The 25,948-nt window shown below is 39.7% G+C and overlaps 1 protein-coding gene across 1 annotated transcript in view; it reads right to left on the bottom strand.

Annotated features, from left to right (window-relative positions):
• The window catches only part of LOC126251834 (uncharacterized), a 34,914-nt gene extending 20,934 nt beyond the window's left edge, over positions 1-13,980 (bottom strand). Inside the window, exons 1-5 of the mRNA XM_049952499.1 lie at positions 13,461-13,980; positions 13,214-13,358; positions 12,701-12,799; positions 11,463-11,621; positions 2,039-2,319 (exon numbers count right to left, since the gene is read on the bottom strand). Coding sequence (XP_049808456.1) covers positions 2,039-2,319; positions 11,463-11,621; positions 12,701-12,799; positions 13,214-13,358; positions 13,461-13,777 — 1,001 coding nt within the window. The 5' untranslated portion in view covers positions 13,778-13,980. The remainder of the gene's footprint in view (positions 1-2,038; positions 2,320-11,462; positions 11,622-12,700; positions 12,800-13,213; positions 13,359-13,460) is intronic.
• Positions 13,981-25,948: the final 11,968 nt, after the last annotated feature.

The raw sequence follows: 25,948 nt of genomic DNA, 5'->3' as shown, positions 1-25,948 counted from the left end.
TGAAGGTTGGGTGGGCAGGGGTGTTGGTAGGTTGTGAGTTTGTTCTGGTTGTGTGTGTGTGTGTGTGTGTGTGTGTGTGTGTGTGTGTGTGTTTTATGATGTTCAGTGTGGTTTAAATGTGTTGTTGGGTCAGTGTTATTTACTGCATGTGTTGGTGGTTGATGTTTTGGTATCAGCACTTGTGGCTGATTTATGTATCTTAGGGGAAGTACTCGGTCTGGATTTTATTGGTACTGTCAACTGTATTTGAGCTATATAGGTCATAAGAAGTGTGATTCCAATGTGTCATTGTAGCTGTGTGTGTTTTGGCATCAAGAGCTGTTGTTGAACTATATAGATCAAGGGAAGTGTACAATTCTAATTTTTTATTGTTTTAGATGTTGGTTTTTGTGATACCGATAGTTACAGTGCGATTATAATTTTTGGAGCAGTTGGTTTTTATTTTGTGGTATCGACAATTGCAGTTGAGCTATGTAAGTAAAGGGAAGTGATCAATTCATGTCGATATTGTGAGTGTAGCAGAATTTGGGATTTTGTGGTGTTTTAAGTTGTCGTCTTGTGTGGTTTGGGATCATGGTGTGTGTCCGTATGTGTTTATATTTCCACCCAAAGACCCCCAATTTCCTGCACTGATCCCATTAGTTTATATTCTTGGAGGGAGGTGTGTTTGTTGTTTTTATATGTATTTTCATGTTTGTTGTCGTGATCATGTATTGACGCCATATTGGAGACATTGAGAATGGTCGTTTCCGCCACATTGGTGACGTCATGGGTCAAAGCAGACAGTTGGAATAGGATGCTTCGGTAATACAGACTTATCAAACCACCCTCGTACATCAAGATACATATCAGCCTTATCCAGTCAATGAAAGAAGATGGCACAAACAATAAAAAATCACTGGGTAGAACTTATAATTGGAACTTTCTGGCAAATGTGACCTCCAACAAAGGGAAAACAAGAAATCTGCTTACATATGTTAATAAATATGAAAAAAAAGTTTGTTCATTTAGTCAAATTTTTCAATACTTCCTACACTAGCATTCCAAAGATTAACCCTGTGGCACCTCCAACTCAAACCAGGAAATCAGAGTACTCACAAGGCTCAACTTCCATTTGTGGCAGCTAACAATGCAAATTTTACTTGCTGAGTGATGTACAGTACTGTGCATCAGACATTGACATTAATGACAAATACAAATCATTTAACAATATGGCTGAAAATTTAATGATTTGAACCAAAGATGGTATTTTTATAGAAGGACACTTTGAAAAAATGTGCCTCATTAACTTACTTATTGACCTACCAATCTGTAATCGAAAACACTGCCATTGTTTTCCTATTCTACTCCTGAGATCAGATAATGTCTACTATCTTCAGAAAGTACTACAAGAAAAAGCAAAGACCCATTAATTTAGTCGCTCTCATGCGATACCAAAGAAACTGAAAATTAAACACCAAGGAAAAGCTTTTCAAATGAGTTGAAAAAAAAATGATGTCCTGCTGCAGTAAACACATTTTTTTATGTGTCGATCTTCCACTTACAGAAAAGAAAATTCCCTGTTATAGCTGATCCGCCCAATGATGGTACAAATTCTGTACATTTTAAAAGGCATACATAATGTTTAGACCATATTTTGCCCCCAATATGGTCCACAAATGGTTGACAGATTGATTGGGAGAAAACCATTTGAAGTCCAGAAATGCCCTCCAACATATTTCCGAATACTCAATGTTCTCAGGTGTATGGACAGCTGGACTTATTCCAGCTCATTTATGTACAAAGTTATTAAACAGTGTTTGCACTGATTAAGCATTCCCAAAATCATCCCTACTAGTTAAAAATCGACTTATGTATATAAATTAATGGTTGCATTTCACTGGTTGCTATAATAATATTCAACAGGTAAATTTGTTATGCACTGGCAATGTAAACTGAAAGAACATTATAAAAATGTGTACTTTTAATATTAACAGAAAATTCGAATCAGTCAACACGTAACACCCATACAACACATATTTTAAGAGAGTGTAATAACTTGCCTAACGATGTTAGATGCTTCAAGGGCTCAACTTTAGGCCCACAGTAGGTGAAAGCTGGCTTCCGTACAGAATCTGAACAATGCACTTTCTGGATAAGTTTCAGGGAACTTAAAACATTTGCAATATCATATAAACGTCGCGCTTTTGCTTTTAGCTGCGTGCTCCCCATTCCCATTCCCACATGTAATGGAATAACATCCTCCATGTCACTTGCAGTTTCAGATTCCGATCCAGCCAACACAACTCTAGCAGCCACTTCCAAATTCACAAGGTCACCCTGCAGAATACATTACATATAATTTTAGATATACAAGAGACATCTGACCAATTTACCAAATAAAAACTGTATGTAACACATTATTGGTTAGCAATGGTTGCACAGTCAGCACTAATTGACGATATGCAAGACAAAATAAAACCCGCTATATTCTTATATAAACCTTATAATCAGTAGTTCCCGATCCAAGTATTTTTTACAGAATTCCACAATACATTTTAATTGTCTGTACAATGTCAGGTTTAATTTAAAGTGGACAGCAATGGATTTCTTTATGAATTTTTTGTGCATAAAAAGACAACAGCAAAAATGACACACATAAATAAGCAACGTAATGCAATAAATAGGTTACGTTAAAAGCAAAACAAAGTTTATCTTCATTCCTGCTTACTTCCACAAAGGATCCATTGTTTTCTTCCCAACATAATATTACTGATACCTTTAAGATATTAGCCCTACAGTTTGAAAAATCTTTTATATGAAACTGTCATTTTTGCACATCTAAATCTCATTCCAAATTTAAATTACTTCAATGAAAGCTGCTATGTATCTTATTAAGTCAAAGAAACTGCTACATATACTTCCATGTAATTCACATTTCAGTTAGAAACTAAATGACTAATACTAACCACTAGTGCAGAAACACACGCAGTTCAAGTGTTACTCAGACATTTCTCGCACATTGTAATTTATGTTTAACACATCTGATTCTCTTTGACAAAGTTTCTCTTATTAAATCAACAACTCCTGATATGCTTGGAACAGTGGTTAGATTGTGGTGTCTATTTGACACTGAAGTAAGTAAGAAACTTAGCAACATCTCAGCTACACAAAGATACAGAAGAAAATCGGCTGTAGGCCCACCACGGAAATTATTCTTGCCCTTCCCTGAAGTGATCAAGGTAAACTAGAAAATCCTCAACCAGAATGGCCTGAAAGGGATTTGAACCACCTCTCCCTGCCCCCTCTTCCACAAATTAAAGAACGGTGTATCAGTTCATCACCTCGCTAGATACAAATACCAAATATAAATTACAAACATTTCAATTAATACAGTGATACAGTACATTACTGCAACACATTTAGAAGAGGAGCAGGACTAAAAAGCCAAGAAGGAATGCAACTTTTGAAATGCATGCTATTTCTGTTACAGTACAGTATGCTGGCAGCACTGAAATAGCACACTTTTCATCCGTTTTCTTTGTTGAAAGAAATGGAGCACTTCATTATGGAACAGCGCGTTGGCATAGAGAAAGCTTACCAATGTAGGAAATGTATTCGCAATTGCGAATATGGACAACCATTAGCTGTATAATAGAATGACAACAATGAAAATTTGTGCCGGACCACGACTTTAACCCAGACTTCCCACTAATTGCAAATGGTCGCCTTAACATTAGACTTTCGAGCACATTTGACGACCAAACCCAAACTTCCACATGTCAACCATATGTCTACAAAGCTTCACTTGTTCATTCATTATTATGTACATTCCTGTGCAGGGGAGACATTAATTGAAAGTCACTTGCCCAGTGTCAGCGAATAAATACAATACTGCTGTACCCGTGTTGTTCAGAATTACAATGCAGTGTTCCTTCGGACATGTCTTTCATAAGAGCTGTAGTTGCCACATTGCCTGTTCCTTTGAACATGCCTGCATGTGCGAAAGAGCATTGCATCGAAATTCTGTACAACACAGGCACTACAATACTGCATTACAAATGTGGTGAATGTTGTACAGAGGCTGTTCACACACTCTGTGGAATGTTTGGTCAACATAAAGCACCAAATAAGTTGACTGTGTTGAGACCACTTGCTAAATTTCAGAAAACTGCTTTGGTTGTGGGCATTACACTCTTGAAGCATATTCGTTAATCATTGTTCTTCAGAAAACATTGTCATTGTGAATAAGTCCAATGAAATCTATTCAATGGCATTCACAGTAATTGGAGATTCCCAGAACCAGCATGCAAAGAATTGTGAAAGAAGAACTGGATCTTTGAAACTATAAAAATTTAGCTTACAGAAGAATGGAAGTTAAAGAATGACAAAAGTGCTGAGCATTTGTCCAATGGGTGCCTGTAAAATAAAGAGCAGACAACAATTATATCAAAAAGAATAATATTCACTGATGAGGACACTTTCTGTTGAATTGCTTAGTGACAAGCAAAATGGAGGATTTTGGGCACAGAAAACTGGCAATTAATTATCGAAAAGCCATTACTTGTTAAAAGCAAGCGGTTTCCTGGCCTGGTATTTCTTGCAACAGTAACATGACTAGGCCATCCAGATCTTACAATGTGATTTCTTTCTGTGGAAGTATTTGAAATCTTGGGTGTATTCCAACAAACCAAGATTACTTCTACAGGTCAAGGCTGAGATTCGACACATGATTTCAGAGCTTGAGGTGCTAGTATACCGCAATATACTGTAAAGTTATAGAAAATTTCATCAAAATAACAAAAGTGTGCCTGCAGTCATGGAGGCCATTTGATTAAGATCATATTGCATACATAATTGCAAGTAGAATACCGTGCAATAATATATAAATTACTTAATGTCACGAATAAAATTTTATGTTATTAGGCACTCAAGAGTTTTTTTCTTTGCAAGAGAAGTTTGTATGTAATCAAAAACTAGCTTAAATTTATTGAGAAAACGGTGGCAAAGCCTAGTACCTCTAAAAAGGAAATCACAAGGGCCTCGTACAAAGTATCTGTGACTACTTCTTGGAAGTTTGGGTTGCTACTAAGCTGATGATACAGGGCAAGCTCAAAGGAAACAACAAGAACAGTTCAAGAGTTGTAATGGACAGCTAAGCCCACTTGAACTTAGTAGCTGAAAGAACTTTCTTCCGAAAATCACATAAGAATATTTAGACAGGTACTACTGAAGTAAGTTTGGAAAACCTTACTTTCATCTCTGTTGTGTATTGTACATACAAGCCGCAAAACAAGAGGGATTATGTTCCATAGGCGGGAACAGGAAGATTAAAGTTTAAAGGATTCATAGAGATCCTAGAAAGCTTTGGTCAAATCTCAGTGTGCAACCGTCTTTTCATTGTGCCTGTCCAACTCTATATGTTGTCATCTGTAAGGTGATTAGCTTTGTATCCTTTTCATAACTGTTGATATTCCAACCTGGATTTTCCATTGTTTTACTTTAAAATATTGGTACATAGTCTGCATGAACTCCAGTTGTTGCCCAAGTAGCTGTACAAACTTCAATACAAATTTTGTTGACAGAGTACATAACTTCCCTCCAACTTCTTTGCTCTCGTGTGCCACTGTCCAATTCAGAAGGCCAACACTTGAAGTGTATGTCACAAGCCGGCAAGGAATTTTACTGGGGAATGGTGGGTTGGGCAAACTAGGGACAGAATGGGACAATATTCCAGGGTGCAATTACCTTGCTCCTTGTCTCTGTCCAAAATGCACATTGCAGTTGTTCTCCAGCATCTAGAACAATGTGTGCAAACATCCCGTGCAGCCATAGTACTTAGTTCTCTTGAAACGTTTTTATACACAGAACACTATTGTTTGTTACCATTATGTTCATGGTGTATACTTTATGTCATTTATAATGAACATCAGAGAAACCAAAAGGTTGTTAATAAATGTGGACTAACATAAAAATCAACACCATCTGCACACTCCAAAGTGCACACTACAGAAGCAGGTGGGAGAATGACACTACTGACTGGTGCATCATAAAGCAGGGTACACACGTTTTGTTACTGTGCAACTCACCACCAACTGCCAACTAACATGCACACTACTGAACAAACGCATTACTACATCTGGAACAAACTTTCAGGAAGTGTAACAAAAATCATACTTGCTGACAATGATAAAACTTCCTCCCCTTTTGCATAAATTTACAACACAAGTAGCATTTGCTTACGTGACAATTCTTACTGTCACTTCAAGCCCATCTGGGCAGACATATTTTTATGTACTTACAGTGTAATGTCCATGGATACAGTGAGGTAAATTTCTTGTGGTCATATTGAAAGAAGTAAATAAATAAAATATGTGGTTGCTAAAGAGACAGGACCACAAAAATTATTTCAAATTTGTGCTCTTCTATCACCATGCAGTGACATGTAATAAAACAGTCACGAGAAATGAATTTCTCTATTGTGACTGCAATTCACCCATCACTCTCCTGAAAGATATTTCCAATTCTGCAGAAAAACAAAAGATCAAACCCTACACAGCAGCCAATGGAAGCTCCAAACAGCAAACTCTCCATTAAGTTTGCAGACAGACATAGGCAATGGTAATGAACCTGACATCCCATTCACATGTTTCTTCAGAAAGCTAGGATGGAGAGTTAATTTTTCCACTGGCATGGTTTAGTGTTTGTGATGTTGAATGCAGATAAAGTACACATATTTCTAGAATGCCATGGGATAGCATGATAATGAATGAAAGTTGACAAACTGCTTTCCATGCATGACTGGGCAGAACGCTGGGACAGCCCTAAAGAGGAACATGGACAATCGATTATCAGATTCATATGGTGATGAAAGGTAACAAAGGCAACTGTGTGGAGCAGAAACAAAATGAACACAATGAAGAGACAAAAAGGAGAAAAAGAAGGGAGATAATGTTTAACATCCCATTGTTAATTAGTTTATATATGAGACTGGAGAAGAGTAGATGGAAAATAAGGCCATGTCCTTTTACAAGGAAATATCATGGGATTTGTTTTCAAACTCTGAGTATGAGTGGTTTCTGCCTGACACCACCATTTTATTAATTATTTTTGAAGTACCAGTGGCTTTGGCATGATACCATTGATGCTACTGCAAGACAGAGACATCTAGTGATACACTGTGGTAGTTCTAAGAAAATGTAATACATTGAAGCAGTCACAGCATTCAAAGCAATAGGTTGAGCAGAGATTGTGCCACAAGACCGTAAGAGATGGTGACATTTTTTTCCTTTTTTAGTGATCATGCTGAGGAGATCAGTGACAGTGTAAGTGTATCTCAAGTTAGTGTAACAAGTGCGAGTTTCGAAATAAATCCACTGGAGCTGTATGTACTTCTAACATAAATGCACTACATTTCAGCCCACTTTTGCCTGTTATTTAGGACTATAATTTGTTTTAGGCATTATGACTTCCTGGAAGTCTCAAGATGTGGGATTGTGCCTAGGAAAAATGCGAAATTGCTTGCAAACATATCTCATGAAATGATGGGTGATTGAAAACTGTATTCCCTGTGGTTCCAAATTGGAACTAATACTTCAAAAAATTATTGTTTACTTTTTGTCAATTTTTTCCTTGTATATTTATTTCCTACTACAATAATTAATGACAATTTTGTGAATAATTTTAGAATTATATGTTTTTATACATTTTTGGAATTCAAACGGTTAAGCTGTTTAGAGAAACCAGTGGAAACCTAAATTCGAATAACTGGACAGGAAACTGAACCATCATCCTCTAGAAAACGGGTCACACACAAGCATTGCAGTGCCTTGCTTGGTCAGGACAGCAACATTAAACACTATAATAAACTGACATAAGGAGTACTGAAAGTGAAAAGCTAAGAAGCATGAAATAGATGTGGGTACAGATACTGAGAAGGTCGCTTTAAAACACAAGAACTGTGAAAAGGAAATAGGTATCTATAGAAGTGGATAAAATATACAGTGATGAACCTGTACATTATGATCATTGCACACGCCAAGACTGATTGTTACATGATGGCATTATTGGCACATGATGAAGGAAAGTATACAAATGGGTAATCATTCTCGTGATGATACAAACCACAATATGGAAATTCACTGACATAAGTATCTGATAGGGACAGGTGACTGGCAATGAGCATCACAAAAATGGCAAAGTTAGGTGACTGTTCACATGCCTCTGCTGTGAGTGTCTATAGAAAGTGGTTGAAGGGTACTGAAATCACGAGCAGGCCACAAGGTGGTGGATGTCCGTGCCTCAACACAGCACGTAGCAGAGGCTGGGCTGCTCTATAAAGCAGGATAGGCACCTATCTGTGGCAGAACCGAGTACACCGCTGGTGCAGGCACAAGTGGTAGAGAGGAAAACCTTTCAGCACGCATTTCTGAACAGGCAGATTCATCAGACATCATCATCATTAAGACTGCAGTGAGCATGGGATCATCGATGTTTTAGTCTGGATCAAGGGAAACATGTCGCCTGGTTGAATGATTCATGATTCTTATTACACTGGATGGATGGCTTACACACATCAAAAAAAGTTTTGCAGCACCCCAGTTCCCAGAACTCCTGTAGATACATGTTGACTGTGGGTATTGTATCACAGACACAGTCCCTTTGACTGTTCAAAGATGTTACTAAACCCACCCAAAGATGTAAACAACCATGCATGGGCAGCGCCTATTAGAAAGAGGGGGTCCAACAGCTCATCAGTTCCAGTCATACCACCAGGAAGGAGGTACACGGCTCGTGTTGTCTGTACTTCAACCACGCCTAGACAGTCAGTACCGCAGTTCGATCACGCCCGCATTGTTACTTTGTGCCAGGAATGGCTCTCAACAAGGACAGTGTCCAGGTGTCTTTGAGTGAACAAAAATGTTGTCGTTCGGACATGGAGAAGATACAGAGAGACAGGAACTGTCAATGACATGCCTCGCTCAGGATACCCAACGTCTACTACTGCATTAGATGACCGCTATCTATGGATTATGGCTCAGAGAAACCCTGACAGCAACACTTCTATGTTGAATAATGCTTTTCGTACAGCCACAGAACGTCATGTTACAAATCAAACTGTGTGCAATAGGCTGCATGATGCACAACTTCACTCCCAACATCCATGGTGAGGTCGATCTTTGCAACCACAACACCAAGCAGCGCAGTATACATGGGCCCAACAACATGCCAAATGGATCGCTCAGGATTGGCATCATGTTCTCTTCACCAATGAATGTCGCATACGCCTTCAACCAGACAATTTAAGACATGTCTGGAGGCAACCCCGTAAGGCTGAATGCCTTAGACACACTGTCCAGCAAGTGAAGCAAGATGGAGGTTTCCTGCTGTTTTGGGGGTTGCATTATGTGGGGCTGACGTACGCCACCGGTGGTCATGGAACACACCATAACAGCTGTACAATACACGAATGCCATCCTCCGACCGATTGCAGCATATTGGCGAGGCTTTTGTCTTTATGGACAATTCACTCCCCCACTTTGCACATCTTATGAATGACATCACTCGACTAGAGTGGCCAGCATGTTCTCCAGACAGGAATCCTATCGAACATGCCTGAGATACATTGAAAAGGGCTGTTTATGGACGACGTGACCCACCAACCACTCTGAGGGATCCACACCGAATCGCCGTTGAGGAGTGGGACTATCTAGACCAACAGTGCCTTGATGAACTTGTGGATAGTATGCCACGACGAATACAGGCATGCATCAATGCAAGAGGACATGCTACTGGCTATTAGAGGTACTGGTGTGTACAGCAATCTGGATCACCACCTGTGAAAGTCTCACTGTCTTGTGATACGACATGCAATGTGTAATTTTCATGAGCAATAAAAAGGGAAGAAATGATGTATATGTTGACTCTATTCCAATTTTCTGTACAGGTTCCGGAACTCTCGGAACCAGGGTGATGCAAAACTTTTTTTGATGTGTGTATGTGGATAAACCGTCTTCTAGGTGAACAGCTGCTTGAAACGTGCACTGTGCCCCAAATGGCAGTTGGTGGGAGCAGTATTATGCTCTGGGGGAAATTCACCTGGGCCCCCATGGAACCTGTGGCAGCAGGCCTGATCGAAGGCACCAAGACAGCTATGGATTATGGACATTATTATGAACCACCTGCACCCTTCATGTATGATGTACTCTTCCAGTAGTGTACTATGACTGTCACAAGACCATATTCATGCTGCAGTGACCTTAGGAGCATGATAGTGGAATCACAATGTGTTGGCCAGTGAATTTGCCTGATCCAAACGTGAGTAAAACACATCTGGGGTGCTGATGCACAAATCATCAGCCCATGGTTTACAGAAATTTTGTGATCTTTGCATGCATGTCTGGTGCCATATACATATGGAAACCTACCAAGAACTTAATGAATTGTTGGTGCACCAAAATCAATGCTTTATTGCATTCCAAAGATGGACCAGCATGCTATTAAGCAGGTGTTCATGATGGTATGGCTAACGGGAGTATGTGTTTTGTGACTGTGTCCCGCCCAACAATGATAATGTGGACTTGTGCTCTATGATAAATAGCTGCATTCAACAAGGAAACATTGAGATATTACTCATTTTGATCACAGTTCCTCAGTCTGAAAACTTTGGTGATGTGCAAAATTAACACTTATAAATAAACGAGAATGTTATTTTTGTTTTCATTCCTTCAGATCCTGTGGCTACTACCAAGGTCTGGTCAAATGTCAACTGTATACAGATTTCAAGAAGTTATCCTCCACAATAAACATTCAATGCATTTAGAAGCTGACAGCAAAATAGTCAATCATATGTTCATGGTAATTTCAGTATGTTTATGCGCTTTTACCCACCTCTACTTCTACAATGTAGGGTATTTAATGAACATACCGATGGGATTGAGAGAGAGGACACACAATTTGAATGAGGATTACAATTTAATGTCCTGTTGATGAGGACACAGAGAGAGTGGCTATATTATTCAGTGTACATGATTGGTCAAAATAAAGATAATCAATAAATCTAAATCTGGGACAATGATATACAAATCTTAACCAAACTTCCATCATAAATGTTTGTACTTCATCAACATAGCATCCCTGCTCTTATCACAAATCAAAAGAATAGAAGAGTATTTATTGCACTGGTCCTTTCAAATATTTAACAAAAAATGGTAGAACTGCTGTTATTCCTTCTGTAATATCCCCTATTCTCAACCTAACTCCAGGCAGTCACTACAGCATTTTGTCTCAACATACTTACAGAAACACCCACAGCCTCTTACGTAATTCTGCAGTAATGGAAAAAATTAAGCAATCATCACACAAATTGTATGGGATAATGATAAATGCCTATTATAATGGAACTGCTGCATAGTCTCAGTTATAAGTATGAAAATTCAAAATGCCATGGGAATGTATTACCATGTAACACCTGTCATGTTTACCTCATCTGACACTAGAAACAGCATCAGAAATTTCTGACACAAAACACCAAGCGAACGCTCATCACGGTTACCATCTGCCTGTTGACTATTTGGAGTAAGAGGGAGTTCCTTCTCTTGATATCTCGGTGAGCAGTAACACAACTTTTGCATTGCTTTCACCTGCAAATTAATAAAAGTGAATGTATAATAACTTTATAAAATTACAGAAAGACAGAACAAAATTTTGGCTGCATATGATTCAGTAATCAATAACAATTATGAGTACAGAGACCCACAAGTAAGTCAACTAAAACTAGTTATGCAACTCTTAACAAGTCAACCACATGAGAGCGAACTTAACTGTTGAGACGACAATTTTAGATACAGGTATGTCCTTCATGTGAGAAGTCAGAATGACCTTTAAGAACAGTTTTGTCTGTAAGTCTTTACAGGCTTACAATCTACATTATGAGCTGTAAAACAACCCAAAATTTGTTAAAAACATGTGCAATGATATACAACAATGATTTCAAATAAAAATATTTTAAGTTAAATTAAAATATTTAAAACAATGACAACACAACTTGTTACTGATGCCTTTCCCTTATCCAGTACTTCTGTAGATACAAACACCATTCTGTTTTAGACAGATAAACATCACATGTACATTCAGTATACTATGTAAAAGTTTTAGGTGGAGGTGGGAGGTTATTTTGAACTATGGTTACACAAGACACTTTTAGAAATATCATTTAACTACTTTGTGGTTACCAAAAGCTTTGTGTACGAGCTTTCCTTTGGATTGTGTATTCATCATCTTTTCTCTTATTTTGAAATGAGTATAAAGACTAATCCTGGACCATCATGGGGTTCGAGTACAAGCCCCATGACACCACAGGGATCAGTGATCCTTATGATTATGTGTCAGTTCTGACGAAGAAGCACAAATCATGGTTATGGACTGTAAGCCCTTTGAGAGAGGTGTGGCTTGTCCCCTTGGGCAGTCCAAGTTCCTGTTTGCATCTACTTCTGACTGCTGTGTCACAGTGTCTGCACTATACTTTACATCACAGAATTTATTTTACAAATTTAGAATTTACTGAAGAATGTAACAACATATTTTGAACTAAAGTTGTCTTATGCAGATTCTATGCTACTGGCCATTTCTTTAAACGATATCTCTAGTCCGTGAACTGTTAATCCACTAATAAAACTACTTGTTCATTTTTACTACTTTTACAGAGCACAAAAGGGATTACCTTCTTCTGATAACCCATTTCTTCTGCCATTCCTTTCAGTTCAGCAAGTGTTGTTAGGAGCTGCTGATTTCCAAACCACTGATAGCTATTCTTACCAATCTGAAAAACATATATTATTAACACAATCCACACTGAAATAGTACTAAATTGTAAGTGGTGGTGTACACACCCAAAGGCAGAAGCAGTGAGATGGGGGAGGAAAGAGAGTCAAGGAAATATCTGGCAAAGAAACTAGGTCTTCTCAACACACCCTGTGTTGATATCATTAAACTTCATAGCCATAATTTAACATAATAAGGCACTAGAAAGGGGTACACTATATTGGGACACTGTAAATATATACCCTTCACATCCCCACTTATGTAATAAAAAGTTCAAGTAAAATGAGCAACTTTGAGTATAATGTAAGAAAGTTGAATCTTTCCCAGTATTACTTGCTTCAAAAGCTTTTCCCACAGGCCATTTACAGAACAATATGTCATGGGCTCATGAACGAGCAGAACATTCAAATACCTTTGATGCCATCTGAAGGCTCTCTAGAACGTTGATTATGTCATATAATCGTCTCCTTTCAGTATGAAGCTGAGCAGCAGCTTGGTCCAAGGATATAAACAGATTACTATCAGGGGGTACCTCCAGCGGGAAAAGTTCCAAAAACCTGAAAAACGAGTAACATTCGACGCAATTCAGATACATGTAGCTGTGTAGCATACAAAACATTGCTTCTCTGCAGATAAATAACCTTAAATCTACCACTTACTTGTCACATAGAAGACTTAAAGACTTTTCTTTGCGAGATTTGATTGCGGCTGATACTTTTTTCCGGTATTCACTCAATGAATCAACGTTCTCATCGTAGTCATTTGAATCAACTTTCTGCTCGAGTAATCCTGCACAGTCTTCACCGAAATCTCTTTTTCTGAAATGACTTGCAACTCTCGTTAACAATTTCAAATTAGCTGTTGGTGAAACTGGACTTGGAGGGTCCTCATTTACGTTCTTTATATCACCTAAAATCTTCCTGGCAGGAGATTTCATAATATCCTGCTGACCTGAATCTAAATTTCTATTTTCCATGCCTATGATATAAAGGTAAGCAGTTTACCATCAAAATTAAAACTAGCTAACACTGTGGCGTTTCAGAAAATCCATTGGCGTCCTTCGATATCTCAGTAGTAAGCGCATTTCACATACCACAAGAACTTTCCACCCTGTAAAATGTAAAACATACTTGTTCCTCTACGCATTCATTTTCTTCCGCCTGTGCTTACACACTGTATTCAAACATTTCCCTCCCACCCTAAACATCCAGCCCATCATTGGCGGAAATTTCTTTGCTCTTTGGACTACGAGGGAAAACATCACACACTTTTGGCGCGATTTTATACAGAGGTCAAGGGAAATTAAACCTCTTTGATAATAAATTCGTCAAAGTTCAAATGTGCCTTAAAATGCGTTTATATTAGCTATATGACGGCAATAAACTACTGCCAGTTGTTACAAAACGGCTTTATAGGCAGTTACAACTACAAAGAACAATTTAATAACAGAGATTACTTCATTTTCCACAGGAGTCGTGGCGTTCTTCAACTCAAATCCACTGAGACAGGAATTGAAGCTTCATGTGGAAATGTTTAGGCAAGACTCGGTATCACAAGTGGGCATAAAATTGTAACTGGATCCTTTCCTCGATCACTAAACTCACGTCCTGATGTAGGCCCTAACCGAAAACCTCAGAGGAAAACGTCAGTTCACTTGTACGTAAGGTCCCTAATCATACTACTCTCAATGAAGGAGACTTTAATATCCAACAATAAATTGGGATAATTATAGTTTTCTTAACGGTGTGTATAACCTAACATCCTGTGAAACATTACTATCCACTTTTTTAAAGGATTTCACTTTGCTTTCGGCTGTTAGAATTTTGACAATCGCAAAGTAAAATTCTGATATCTGAAATCAAGATGATATCCTTAAAAATTGTAGAAGCTGAGGACACATGCTCCTAGAAATAATTTCCAAATGTTATCTCTGAAAACTAGACAAAGAATCAGTAGTACCTTATCTCAGTGACGAACTTGGAAGACTTTCTGGTCAGCACAGGAGCAGGTAGGGGAACTAGGGCTTAAGTTTAAAAGGATAGTTGGCCAAACGATATGTACCCATCAGAACAGTTCATGATGAGAGAGTTCCTCAATGGTTATAGTTATTGCAAACAAACTTCTGAAGAACTATTGCATAAGAGGTGTAAAAGAAAGCATAGGTCTATAGACAGATGCTGAATGAAACGCATTTGACAATTAAGAGAGCAATGTGTAAAGCGTTCAGTGACTACCATACGAGAATATTGTCGAAAAATCTATCACAAAACCCACAGAAATTCTGGTAATTTGTAAAGGTTGTAAGTGGCAAAAAATTAAGCGGTGACAATACACGCAACTAATGTGGTGCCACAGCTCGTGGCTTTCTCTAATGGCTTCGTGAGCTACCATTCACACAGGACGTCACAAACTCTACCTAGTTGCACAGCTTTCAATATGGTGTCAGGTGAAATCATAAGGGTGGATATGGTTGGTTACACCATTAGGGCTGCGACAAGAGTTAAATACAAGGGAAATGAAACCCAAATGTTCGATGCAAAAATAGATTTCATACAGGGAGAAAATAGGGGCGACAAACACATTTATAAAACAAATAACATTCTCAGATGAAAATGCTGCCTGCAGTGGCAAACTAGCCAACAGCTGGCATGTAAATGTAACATGCAGACACGCCAGTCTTCCAAGAATTTAGAATCTTATTTTATTCTAAATAAACTGGAATCACCCTTGATCGCTTAACTTTTTTAATGGTGAGCTGTTTCGATCTTTTTATCAGATCATCTTTGGACCATGAATGTCTGCCGGAGGCAGTGGCGCATGGCAATCCTCATGTTTGTGGCTGGTGCAGCAGTACACCACCAGCGCCAGTAAATCACCAGCCACAAACAAGAGGATGCCATGCGCCGCCGCCTGCAGCAGACATTCATGCTCTGAAGATGATCTGATAAAAAGATCGAAACAGGTCACCACTAAAAAGTTAAGTGTTCAAGACTGCTTCCAGTTTATTAATAATAATAATTACAGATCGCTGTTTTCCTATATAAGAGCTATATAATTTAATATCTTATTTTATTCATTGATATAGGCGTTTTGAATAATTATTTTTTTGTATAACAGCTGCTACATTACTCTTGGAAGCTATTTCCTGCGCATAATACGTAATTTGCACAATTCTTGGTCTCACATATCATGACATTTGTATGACTCCCCATTTTGGTTACATATATTAAGTTTATTTATTTATTCGTTGAAAATCTTTTAATGTTTTGGGATTCATCACACAGACACACACACGCACACACACACACACACACACACACACACACACACACACACACACACACTCACACTCACACACACACACACAATGTTGCAGAAAATCAAAAATAGGTAGCTGTTCTTGTAATTCCAGAAGCTGCGAAAGTGTATCTGCTGACCACTGTTTCCACTTTTTCCAGTAATAAAACATAAACACACTGAAATCGAATGGAATACAGCAGTAATACTCCCAATAACCGTAACAGAATGCTCATGTTTTGAAATATTGTCACCAAGGAGCAGTAGTGGAAGGAAAGTGGCGCAACAAAGTACGACCAGGCTAAAGTTTTTGTGGCATGACAAAAGTTGGGTCCCTTAAATTGCGTCACTAAAAACTAGTAGTTCACACATGCAACTGCAGTATGCCACTGCCTGCGGCGACACTTTCGTTGTGTGTGTGAACCTGGTTTTAGCGTCCAGTCGTTCATAGACAGTACAGGAACTGAAACTGAGAGTAACAAAGTAAAAGCAAAATGTTGAACTCTGTTTTCTAATGTGTCTTTACAAAGAAAAACCCAGATGTATTGCCCAATTGAAAGCGTGTACCAATGAAAAGATGAGTGAAATATTAGTGTCAGTAACAACAAGAAACAGCTGAAATCGTTAAAACTGAATGAAGCCCCAGAGCCTGATGAAATCCCTACTAGATTCTACATCCAATTTGTGGCTGAGTTAGCCCCTCTATTAACTATAATCTGTCAGAGATCCCTCGAACAAAAAACTGTGCCAAGAAGCTGGAAGAAAGCATAGACCACACCCATCTACAGGAAAGGTAGCAGAAGTGACCCACAAACTGTCCAATGTCCTTGATATCCATTTGTTGTAGAATCTTAGAACATGTTCTGGGTTCGCATGTATTGAGGTATCTAACAGAATGACACCCTCCACGCCAAACACTGAAAGCCACACATCAAGACAGTCAGGTAGATACAGCATTTCTCGATGTACAAAAACCATGTCACTCAGTACCATATCTGCCCTCAATATCAGTAGTACAGTCATATTGCGATATCAGGCGAAATACGTATCTGAACAGAGGATTTCTTGGGAGGAAGGATGCAGTGTGTTACCTTGTGTGGAGAGTCATAAGAAAATGTTGAAGTAACTTTGGATGCACCCCAAGAAATGTGTTGGGGCCCTTCTATTCATATTGCATGAGAGGCGATCCAGCACATTTTTTCCTGAAAGCAGGTTGGTTTTATTCAAGATTCCAGTACGCCAAATAATTCGGCACTCTTTTCGCTACAAAAGCCTATTTTTCAATATAATCTCCATTCAATGCAGCGGCCTTATGCTGCCTTTCTTGGAGGGCCTGTACACCCACATGATACCACTCTACTGGTTGACATCAGTCAATGTCTTGTTGCATCAATTACCTTCCCATCATCCATTTACTGTTTCCCATGGAGTGCATTCTGCATTAGGCCAAACAGGTGGAAGCCAGATAGGGTGGATGAGGAAGAACAGCCAAATGAAGTTTTGTGAGCCCTCCTCCGGTGCTCAGACTTGTATGAGGGCTAGTATTGTCATGGAGTAGCTCGACTGTGATCTGTCGATCATCTTGAATGAGAGTCTCTGCATGTTGTTCCAACGCTGCAAGGCCCACAGCTGTATGCAGCCAGTGGGCACAGGGAGATCAGACAGGTTTGCATGCCCTTGTTCTGATGATGAGAGGCACTTTGCTGACTGCCAGTTCTCCATTGACATTCTGTAAGCACCTATGAATATCTGTGATGCTCTGATTTTCCACCAACAGGAACCCAATGATAGCTCTCTGCTTGGAACACACCTTCGTTACAGACGCCATTTTGAAGGCTATTTATAGTGCTGCCACCTATTAGAACTTCGTGAAATTAGAGAGGCTGAAGCGGGAATAATCTATGATGTCTCCAACAAATTCGGCATGTTTTTCAAGTGATACTGACCAAGGAAAAAATGTGTTACATTACTTGTTGTGACGGTCCTCATAGTAATGACCTGCTGGACAATATTAACTGTAACTTTAGTCTTTCTGAAGATGACGCAGTTACCTACTCTGAAGTATAGTCTGAAAAAATCTGCACAAATATTCTGTCAAATCTTCATAAGTTTTCAAAGTGATGCAAAGACTGGGAACTTCCTTTAAATGTTCAGAAACGTAAAACTGTGCACTTCACAAAACGAAAAAAATTGTATAGTATGAATATAATATCACTGAGCTACAGCTGGGGTAAGTGAACTCATACAAATATCCAGGTGTAACAGTTAATATGGACATGAAATGGACCAGTCATATACACTCAGTTAGCAAGTAACAGATTTCAGTGTACTGGTAGAATACTAGGAAAATGCAATTAGTTAACAAAGGAAATGTTTACAAATTACTAGGCAACCTATTTTAGAATATTGCTGCAGTATGTAAGACTCATACCACGTATGACTAGCAGGGGATATTGAACACTTGCATAGAAGGGAAATGCAAATGGTCATAGATTTGAAACTTCCTGGCAGATTAAAACTGTGTGCCCGACCGAGACTCGAACTCGGGACCTTTGCCTTTCGCGGGCAAGTGCTCTACCATCTGAGCTACCGAAGCATGACTCATGCCCGGTACTCACAGCTTTACTTCTGCCAGTATCTCGTCTCCTGCCTTCCAAACTTTACAGAAGCTCTCCTGCGAAACTTGCAGAACTAGCACTCCTGAAAGAAAGGATATTGCGGAGACATGGCTTAGCCACAGCCAGGGGGATGTTGCCAGAATGAGATTTTCACTCTGCAGCGGAGTGTGCGCTGATATGAAACTTCCTGGCAGATTAAAACTGTGTGCCCAACCGAGACTCGAACTCGGGACCTTTGCCTTTCGCGGGCAAGTGCTCTACCATCTGAGCTACCGAAGCACGACTCATGCCCGGTACTCACAGCTTTACTTCTGCCAGTATCTCGTCTCCTACCTTCCAAACTTCACAGAAGCTCTCCTGCGAAACTTGCAGAACTAGCATTCCTGAAAGAAAGGAAATTGCGGAGACATGGCTTAGCCACAGCCTGGGGGATGTTTCCATAATGAGATTTTCACTCTGCAGTGGAGTGTGCGCTGATATGAAACTTCCTGGCAGATTAAAACTATGTGCCATAGGTTTGTTTGACCTGTAGGAGTGAAGTGGCAGATCTTTGAAGAAAGAAAAAAACTATCCCAAAAAATACTACTCATGACGTTTCATGAACCACCTTTAAGTGACGACTCTAGGAATATATTCAGCACCCCCGGATATCACTCCCACAGGGATTGTAAGGAACAGAGTAGATTAATTACAGCTTTCATAGGAGCATTAAGAAAACATTCTTTCTGCCCTCCCTATGCGAATTAAATAGAAAAAAGCCCTAATAATTGCACAGTGGGACATCCACTTAACAGGTGTTCACACATGATAGATGTAGATGTAGCTGTGGATGTATTTCTAATGTTGTACATTTAATGAACTCACATAGCATGATTGCTGTCATAGCTTTACTCACAAGGGTTACTTACAAGTGTAAGTCCCTACATACATTGAGACAGAATACATGCTCAGGTATAATAAAACACCCTGATATTGTAGCGATCAGCACTTGGAAGTACGTGCTTGTGATTAAATAATCGAAAATAGTACACTTGCAATTGTAACTGTGTGTAAATCTCCAGACGGATTATAGGTCTGTTGATAAGGCATATGAACACATTACTATGCTTTCTGTCAGACAGCAACAAACAATTAATGATATGCGGTTTTTTCAATGTAGATTTTGTAAAAAAAATTGGATAGGGAACATTATTTGAAACGTGATTTGAATGTTACAATTTGATTTTAGTAATTAACATTACAACACAGTTGGCTAAAGAAATAATAAATATACCTAGATGGCAATGCTCTCTCTGATTATGATGCACAGTTGATTAGGATAAAGATGATAGTACCTTCATAGTGCTGACATAAAATTTCATAAGCTCCATGATAAAGTGATATCATTTTTTGAAATCAGGAAGGACATTAAATAGTTGTGTCAAAAACCATGGATCACTAAAAGGAGCTTGTCGAAGGGAAAGGAAAATGTATCTGTTGGCAAGACATATGTAGTTCTTGTATTAGTTGCACAATGCAAACACTGTTCAAAATTAGTAAGAAACGTTTATTAAAAAATCAAGAAACATGCTCTTTACACCAAATAATAGTAATTTCAACGACAGACTTCAGCCTATTTGTAACACAGTGAACCGAGAGACAGGACAATGGGTCACTGAACAGGTTGAGATCGTTACTGATTTACATGGATGGGATATAAATGATAAGTGACTGGTAGCAGGTATGTTTAACAATCGATTTTTAAATGTAGTACAAAATAAACGGACAAGTATTTCAGGAGAAAAATCAAAGCAGTAAGTTGAAAAAGCAACTGATAACAGATTCAGTCATATAGATGCCTATCCACTTTTCCTTCTGAAATTATTCTCTCAAAAATGAAAGCTTATCTTGATTTATGATGTTTCCAACACAGTGCAAAAAACTTGTTCCCACATAATAAGAGCTGTTGTTCTGAAATATGCATTTTTTGAGAAGGTGATGTATTCTAGAATAGTGTCCCACCAGGGCAGCAATTATATTCACAATAAATCACAGTTTGAATTTTGGAAGAATTGTTCAACTGGGAATGCCATTTCCATCTTCACTCACCAGGTTTTGCAGGCATTAAATAACAAAATAGCGCCATTTGGTATTTTCTGCGACCTATCCAAGTCATTTAACTGTCTGAATCACAATAGTCTCCTAGGTAAATTGAGGTCCAATGGGATTGATAGTGTAGCCAACCAGTAGATAATGTCAAACTCATTTAAAAGAAAGCAGACAGTTACAGTTAGTAATTCATCAACTGCCATTAGGGGAGTTTCTCCTGACTGGGGAGAAATCACATATGGGGTTCCCCAAGACGCAATCTTAGGTCCACTGTCCTTGTTCCTCACATATGTAAAAGATCTTCAGCCCAATATACAACATGTAAAGTTAAAAAAATATTGCGAAAGATACTAGTATTGTAATCAATCCAAAAATACAAAGAGCGACAGAATAAAGGATAAATTATGTTTTAGAAGTACTGTTAAGCCGTTTTCTGCAGACTGTCTGGCTCTCTGTTTCAAAAAGAGACAACATTTTCAGTTTAGCATAGCTAGAGGTGCTACACCAATGACAAGTACAGGGCGTGATGAGGAAACAATAACTAACACAGAAACTTGAAAAATTTTAGGTATCTGAATGGATGAGAATTTAAATTGGAAAAAGCACATTTGGAATTTCTAAAACAACTTAGTTTAGTCACATTTCTCATTCCAGTCATTTTAAATCTGACAGACAGACAAATCAGTAAGTTAATATTTTTCATTCAGCTATGTAGTATGTAATAATGTCATGGAGCAACTCATTTTGAATAAAGAAAGTCTTCATTGCTCAAAAACAGGCTCATCTTGTAGATATCTGTTTAAGGTGTTAGGCAGCTTGGCTACTGCTTCATGGTACATTTATTCCTTCATGAAGTTTGTTATAAGTAAATCATTACAATTCAAAAAGAACAATAATGCATATAATTATAATAACACAAGAAAAAGTTTCATTCATTATTCCACGTATATGTTGACTGTAACAGAAAATGGGGTGCACAATGCTGCTATCAAAGTTTTTGATCACTTACATCTACATACACACTCCGCAATCCACCATACGGTGCTTGGCGGAGGGTACCTCATACCACAACTAGCATCTCCTCTCCCTGTTCCACTCCCAAACAGAACGAGGGAAAAATGACTGCCTATATGCCTCTGTATGAACCCTAAACTCTCTTATCTTATCTTTGTGGTCTTTCCGCGAAACATAAGTTTGCAGCAGTACAATTGTACTGCAGTCAACTTCAAATGCTGGTTCTCTAAATTTCCTCAGTAGCGATTCACGTAAAGAACGCCTCCTTTCCTCCAGAGACTCCCACCTGAGTTCCTGAAGCATTTCCGGAACACTCGTGTGATGATCAAACCTACCAGTAACAAATCTAGCTGCCCACCTCTGAACTGCTTCTATGTCCTTCCTCAACCCGACCTGATAGGGATCCCAAACGCTCGAGCAGTACTCAAGAATAGGTCGTATTAGTGTTTTATAAGCGGTCTCCTTTACAGATGAACCACATATTCCCAAAATTCTACCGATGAACCAAAGACGATTATCCGCCTTCCCAACAACTGCCATTACATGTTTGACCCACTTCATGTAGCTCTGCAATGTTATGCCCAAATATTTAACCGATGTGACTGTGTCAAGCGCTACACTACTAATGGAGTATTCAAACATTACAGGATTCTTTTTCCTATTCATCTGCATTAATTTACATTTATCTATATTTAGAGTTAGCTGCCATTCTTTACACCAATCACAAATCCTGTCCAAGTCATTTTGTATCCTCCTACAGTCACTCAACGACGACACCTTCCCGTATTCCACAGCATCGTCAGCAGACAGCCGCACATTGCTATCCACCCTATCCAAAAGATCATTTATGTAGGTAGAAAACAATAGCGGACCTACCACACTTCTCTGGGTCACTCCAGATGATACCCTCACCTCCGATGAACGCTTACCATCGAGGACAACATACTGGGTCCTATTACTTAAGAAGTCTTCGAGCCACTAACATACTTGGAAACCAATCCCATAAGCTCGTACCTTAGTTAGGAGTCTGCAGTGGGGCACAGAGTCAAACGCTTTCCAGAAGTCAAGGAATATGGCATCCGTCTGATACCCTTCATCCATGCTTCGCAAGATATCATGTGAAAAAAGGGCGAGTTGCGTTTCGCAGCAGCGATGCTTTCTAAAGCCGTGCTGATGCATGGACAGCAACTTCTCTGTCTCAAGGAAATTCATTATATTCGAAGTGAGAATATGTTCGAGAATCCTGCAACAAACCGATGTTAAGGATATTGGTCTCTAATTTTGAAGATCCGTCCTTCTACTTTTCTTATATACATGCGTCACCTGCGCTTTTTTCCAGTCGCTCGGGACTTTACGTTGGGCAAGAGATTCGCGATAAATGCAAGCTAAGTAAGGAGCCAGTGAAGTAGAGTACTCTCTGTAAAACAGAATTGGAATCCCATCAGGACCTGGCGATTTATTTATTTTCAACCCATTCAGCTGCTTCACAACCCCAGGGATGTCTATCACTATGTCCTCCATACAGGAATCTGTATGAGACTCAACGGCGGTAAGTCTGTACGATCCTCCTGCATGAAAGATTTCTCAAACGCTAAATTTAAAATTTCAGCTTTCGTTTTGCTGTCTTCCGTTGCCAGGTCAGACTGATCAGTGAGTGACTGGATGGAAGCCTTCAACCCACTTACCGATTTTATGTAAGACCAGAGTTTCCTCAGGTTTTCTGCAAGATCTTTTGCTAAGGTATGACGGTGTTAGCGGTTGAATGCTTCGCGCATCGCTCTTTTTACAGCAGCATGATTCTCTACTAACTTTTGCCTGTCCTAATTCTACCGATCTTTCATGTACCGCGAGTGCAACTGTCTTTGCTTCCTGAGCATTCCGTCTGTAACCCACTTTTTCGGCACATACTTGTCCAATGCGTGATTTACAATGTGTTTAAAATTTGCCCGTAATTCTTCCACGTCCATCGTATCAGAATTATATGAAGTCGACTCATTTACTAAATGGGATGCTAACAACTGCTTATCTGCTCTTTCTAGTAAGAATACTCTCCTAACCTACTTGACCGACTTTTTAACTTTCGTCACCGTAGTCGTAATGACAACATCATGATTACTAATCCCTGTCTCAACACTGACACCGTCGATGACGTCTGGTCCTTTTGTGGCCACCAGATTTAAAATATTTCCATTATGCGTTGGCTGTCGATTTAGCTGCTTAAGACAGTTTTCGGATAATGTGTTCAAAAGTAATTCACACGACGGCTTGTCTCTAATGAATCCACAGACATCCCAGTGTATACTAGATACGTTGAAGTCGCCTCCGACTAATATAGTGTAGTGTAGACTCCCTTTGAATGATTCTAGAACTGTCACGGTGGAACCTGGTGGTCGGTAATAACACCCAACAATTAACTTCATTTCTCCTAGCCCTGTTAAACGTGCCCAGATAACTTCACAATCACACTCTACTTCGACCTCAGTACACACAATATTTTTGTCAACTGCAATGAAGACACTACCTCCTACAGTGTCTAATCTTTCTTTCCGATACACGTTCCAACCCTCATTAAATATTTCAGAACTTCCTATCTCAGGGTTCAGCCAGGTCTCAGTCCCAAGAATAATTTGCGCGCCACACGCTTCCTGGAGGACAGTAAATTCAGGAACTTTATTCCGAACACTCCGAAAATTTACTGCTAATATCTTGATAGCTTAAGTGTCTTTACACTGAGCGCGTCCTGATTTCCCTGTCTGCACGTGAGTGTTCATCAGGACACTTTGCAGTACTGCCTAGCCTAAAAAAACCCTCATGTTTACGCCACAAGTACTCTGCTACACTAGTAGCCGCTTTCTTTGTGTAGTGCACCCCTGACCTATCTGGGACGTCCTACAATTCCCCAACCAATAGAGCAAGTCTAGAAATCTGCAGCCAAGACCGCACAGAGTCAACGAAGCCTCTGGTTGAGACCGTCCACTCGGCTCCCAACCAAAGGACCCCGATCCACTCTAGGATTGATGCTGTTAGTAGAGAGCTCTTCTTGCACTCCGCATGCAAGGCCAGTGGCCTTCACCAAATACGCCAGCCATCCGTACGGACTGAGGATCACCTCAGAACCCAAGTGACAGGCATCATTGGTGCCGACGTGAGCAACTACTTGCAGACGACTGCACCGCATATGCTCGATAGCCGCAGACAAGGCCGCCTCCACATCTTGGATGAGGCCCCCCAGCAGACAAAGCGAGTGCACGTTGGAATTCTTTCCAGCCCTGTATGCTATTTCCATAAGGGGCTCCATCACCTGCCTAACTTTGGAGCTCCCAGTAACCAGCAAGCCTTTGCCCCTGTGTGCCTGCTCGGGCCCTGCTGAAGGAGTGGCCACCTGTCCACTGACAGGATGAACGGGCGAGGCCAGCCGACCAGCCTCCACATTGACCCTCTGCCTCGAGCGAAACGAACGCGTTGCAGTCCGCCACTCACCCTGAGGTGAGGGCGGCCCCAACGCGCCGGGTACACTAGACGCACCAGACCCTCCGCCGGCGTTGCACCTCGAAGCAGCAGCGTGAAGGCGGGTGACAGTGGCCAACAGCATGCTCAACTGCTCGCGAACTGCGGCCAGTTCCTCCTACATCCGCACACAGCATGCACACACCCGATCCATCCTACTGCTAATATCTGGACGTATAGAGTTGTGAAAAATAAAACAGCAAAATGCGGCTGCACAGTTGCATCACCAGCGCCAGATTGAGCTGCGATATATGAACAATTACTTACGAAATAAGCAATCAAATGACCACAACTACGCCACTATACAGATATTACAATGCGATCCTACCCCTGTCTTAGTACAAATAACAACCGCCTATGCGATGTTACACTCTACCATTATTAAAATTTGATACTACCCATTTCTAATTCGAAAATACGCAAAGATCCGAAAAATTTCACCACGCAAGCACACAAAAATACAAAGTAATTTGAATTAAACCTGCGGAACCAATACGAAAAAATGAATATACGACTAGTTTCTGCTACCACTGCTCGCACACGTCACTCTGCAAGCACAGATGAAACTGCACTGGCCTCTGTCTGCTGCTACCTGACTCTACGAAATAAACAGAAAGCACTGT

This window comes from Schistocerca nitens, chromosome 4 (genome assembly GCF_023898315.1).
Source record: "Schistocerca nitens isolate TAMUIC-IGC-003100 chromosome 4, iqSchNite1.1, whole genome shotgun sequence".
NCBI classification, from domain to species: domain Eukaryota; kingdom Metazoa; phylum Arthropoda; class Insecta; order Orthoptera; family Acrididae; genus Schistocerca; species Schistocerca nitens.
This window is presented reverse-complemented; position numbering and strand designations above follow the sequence as displayed.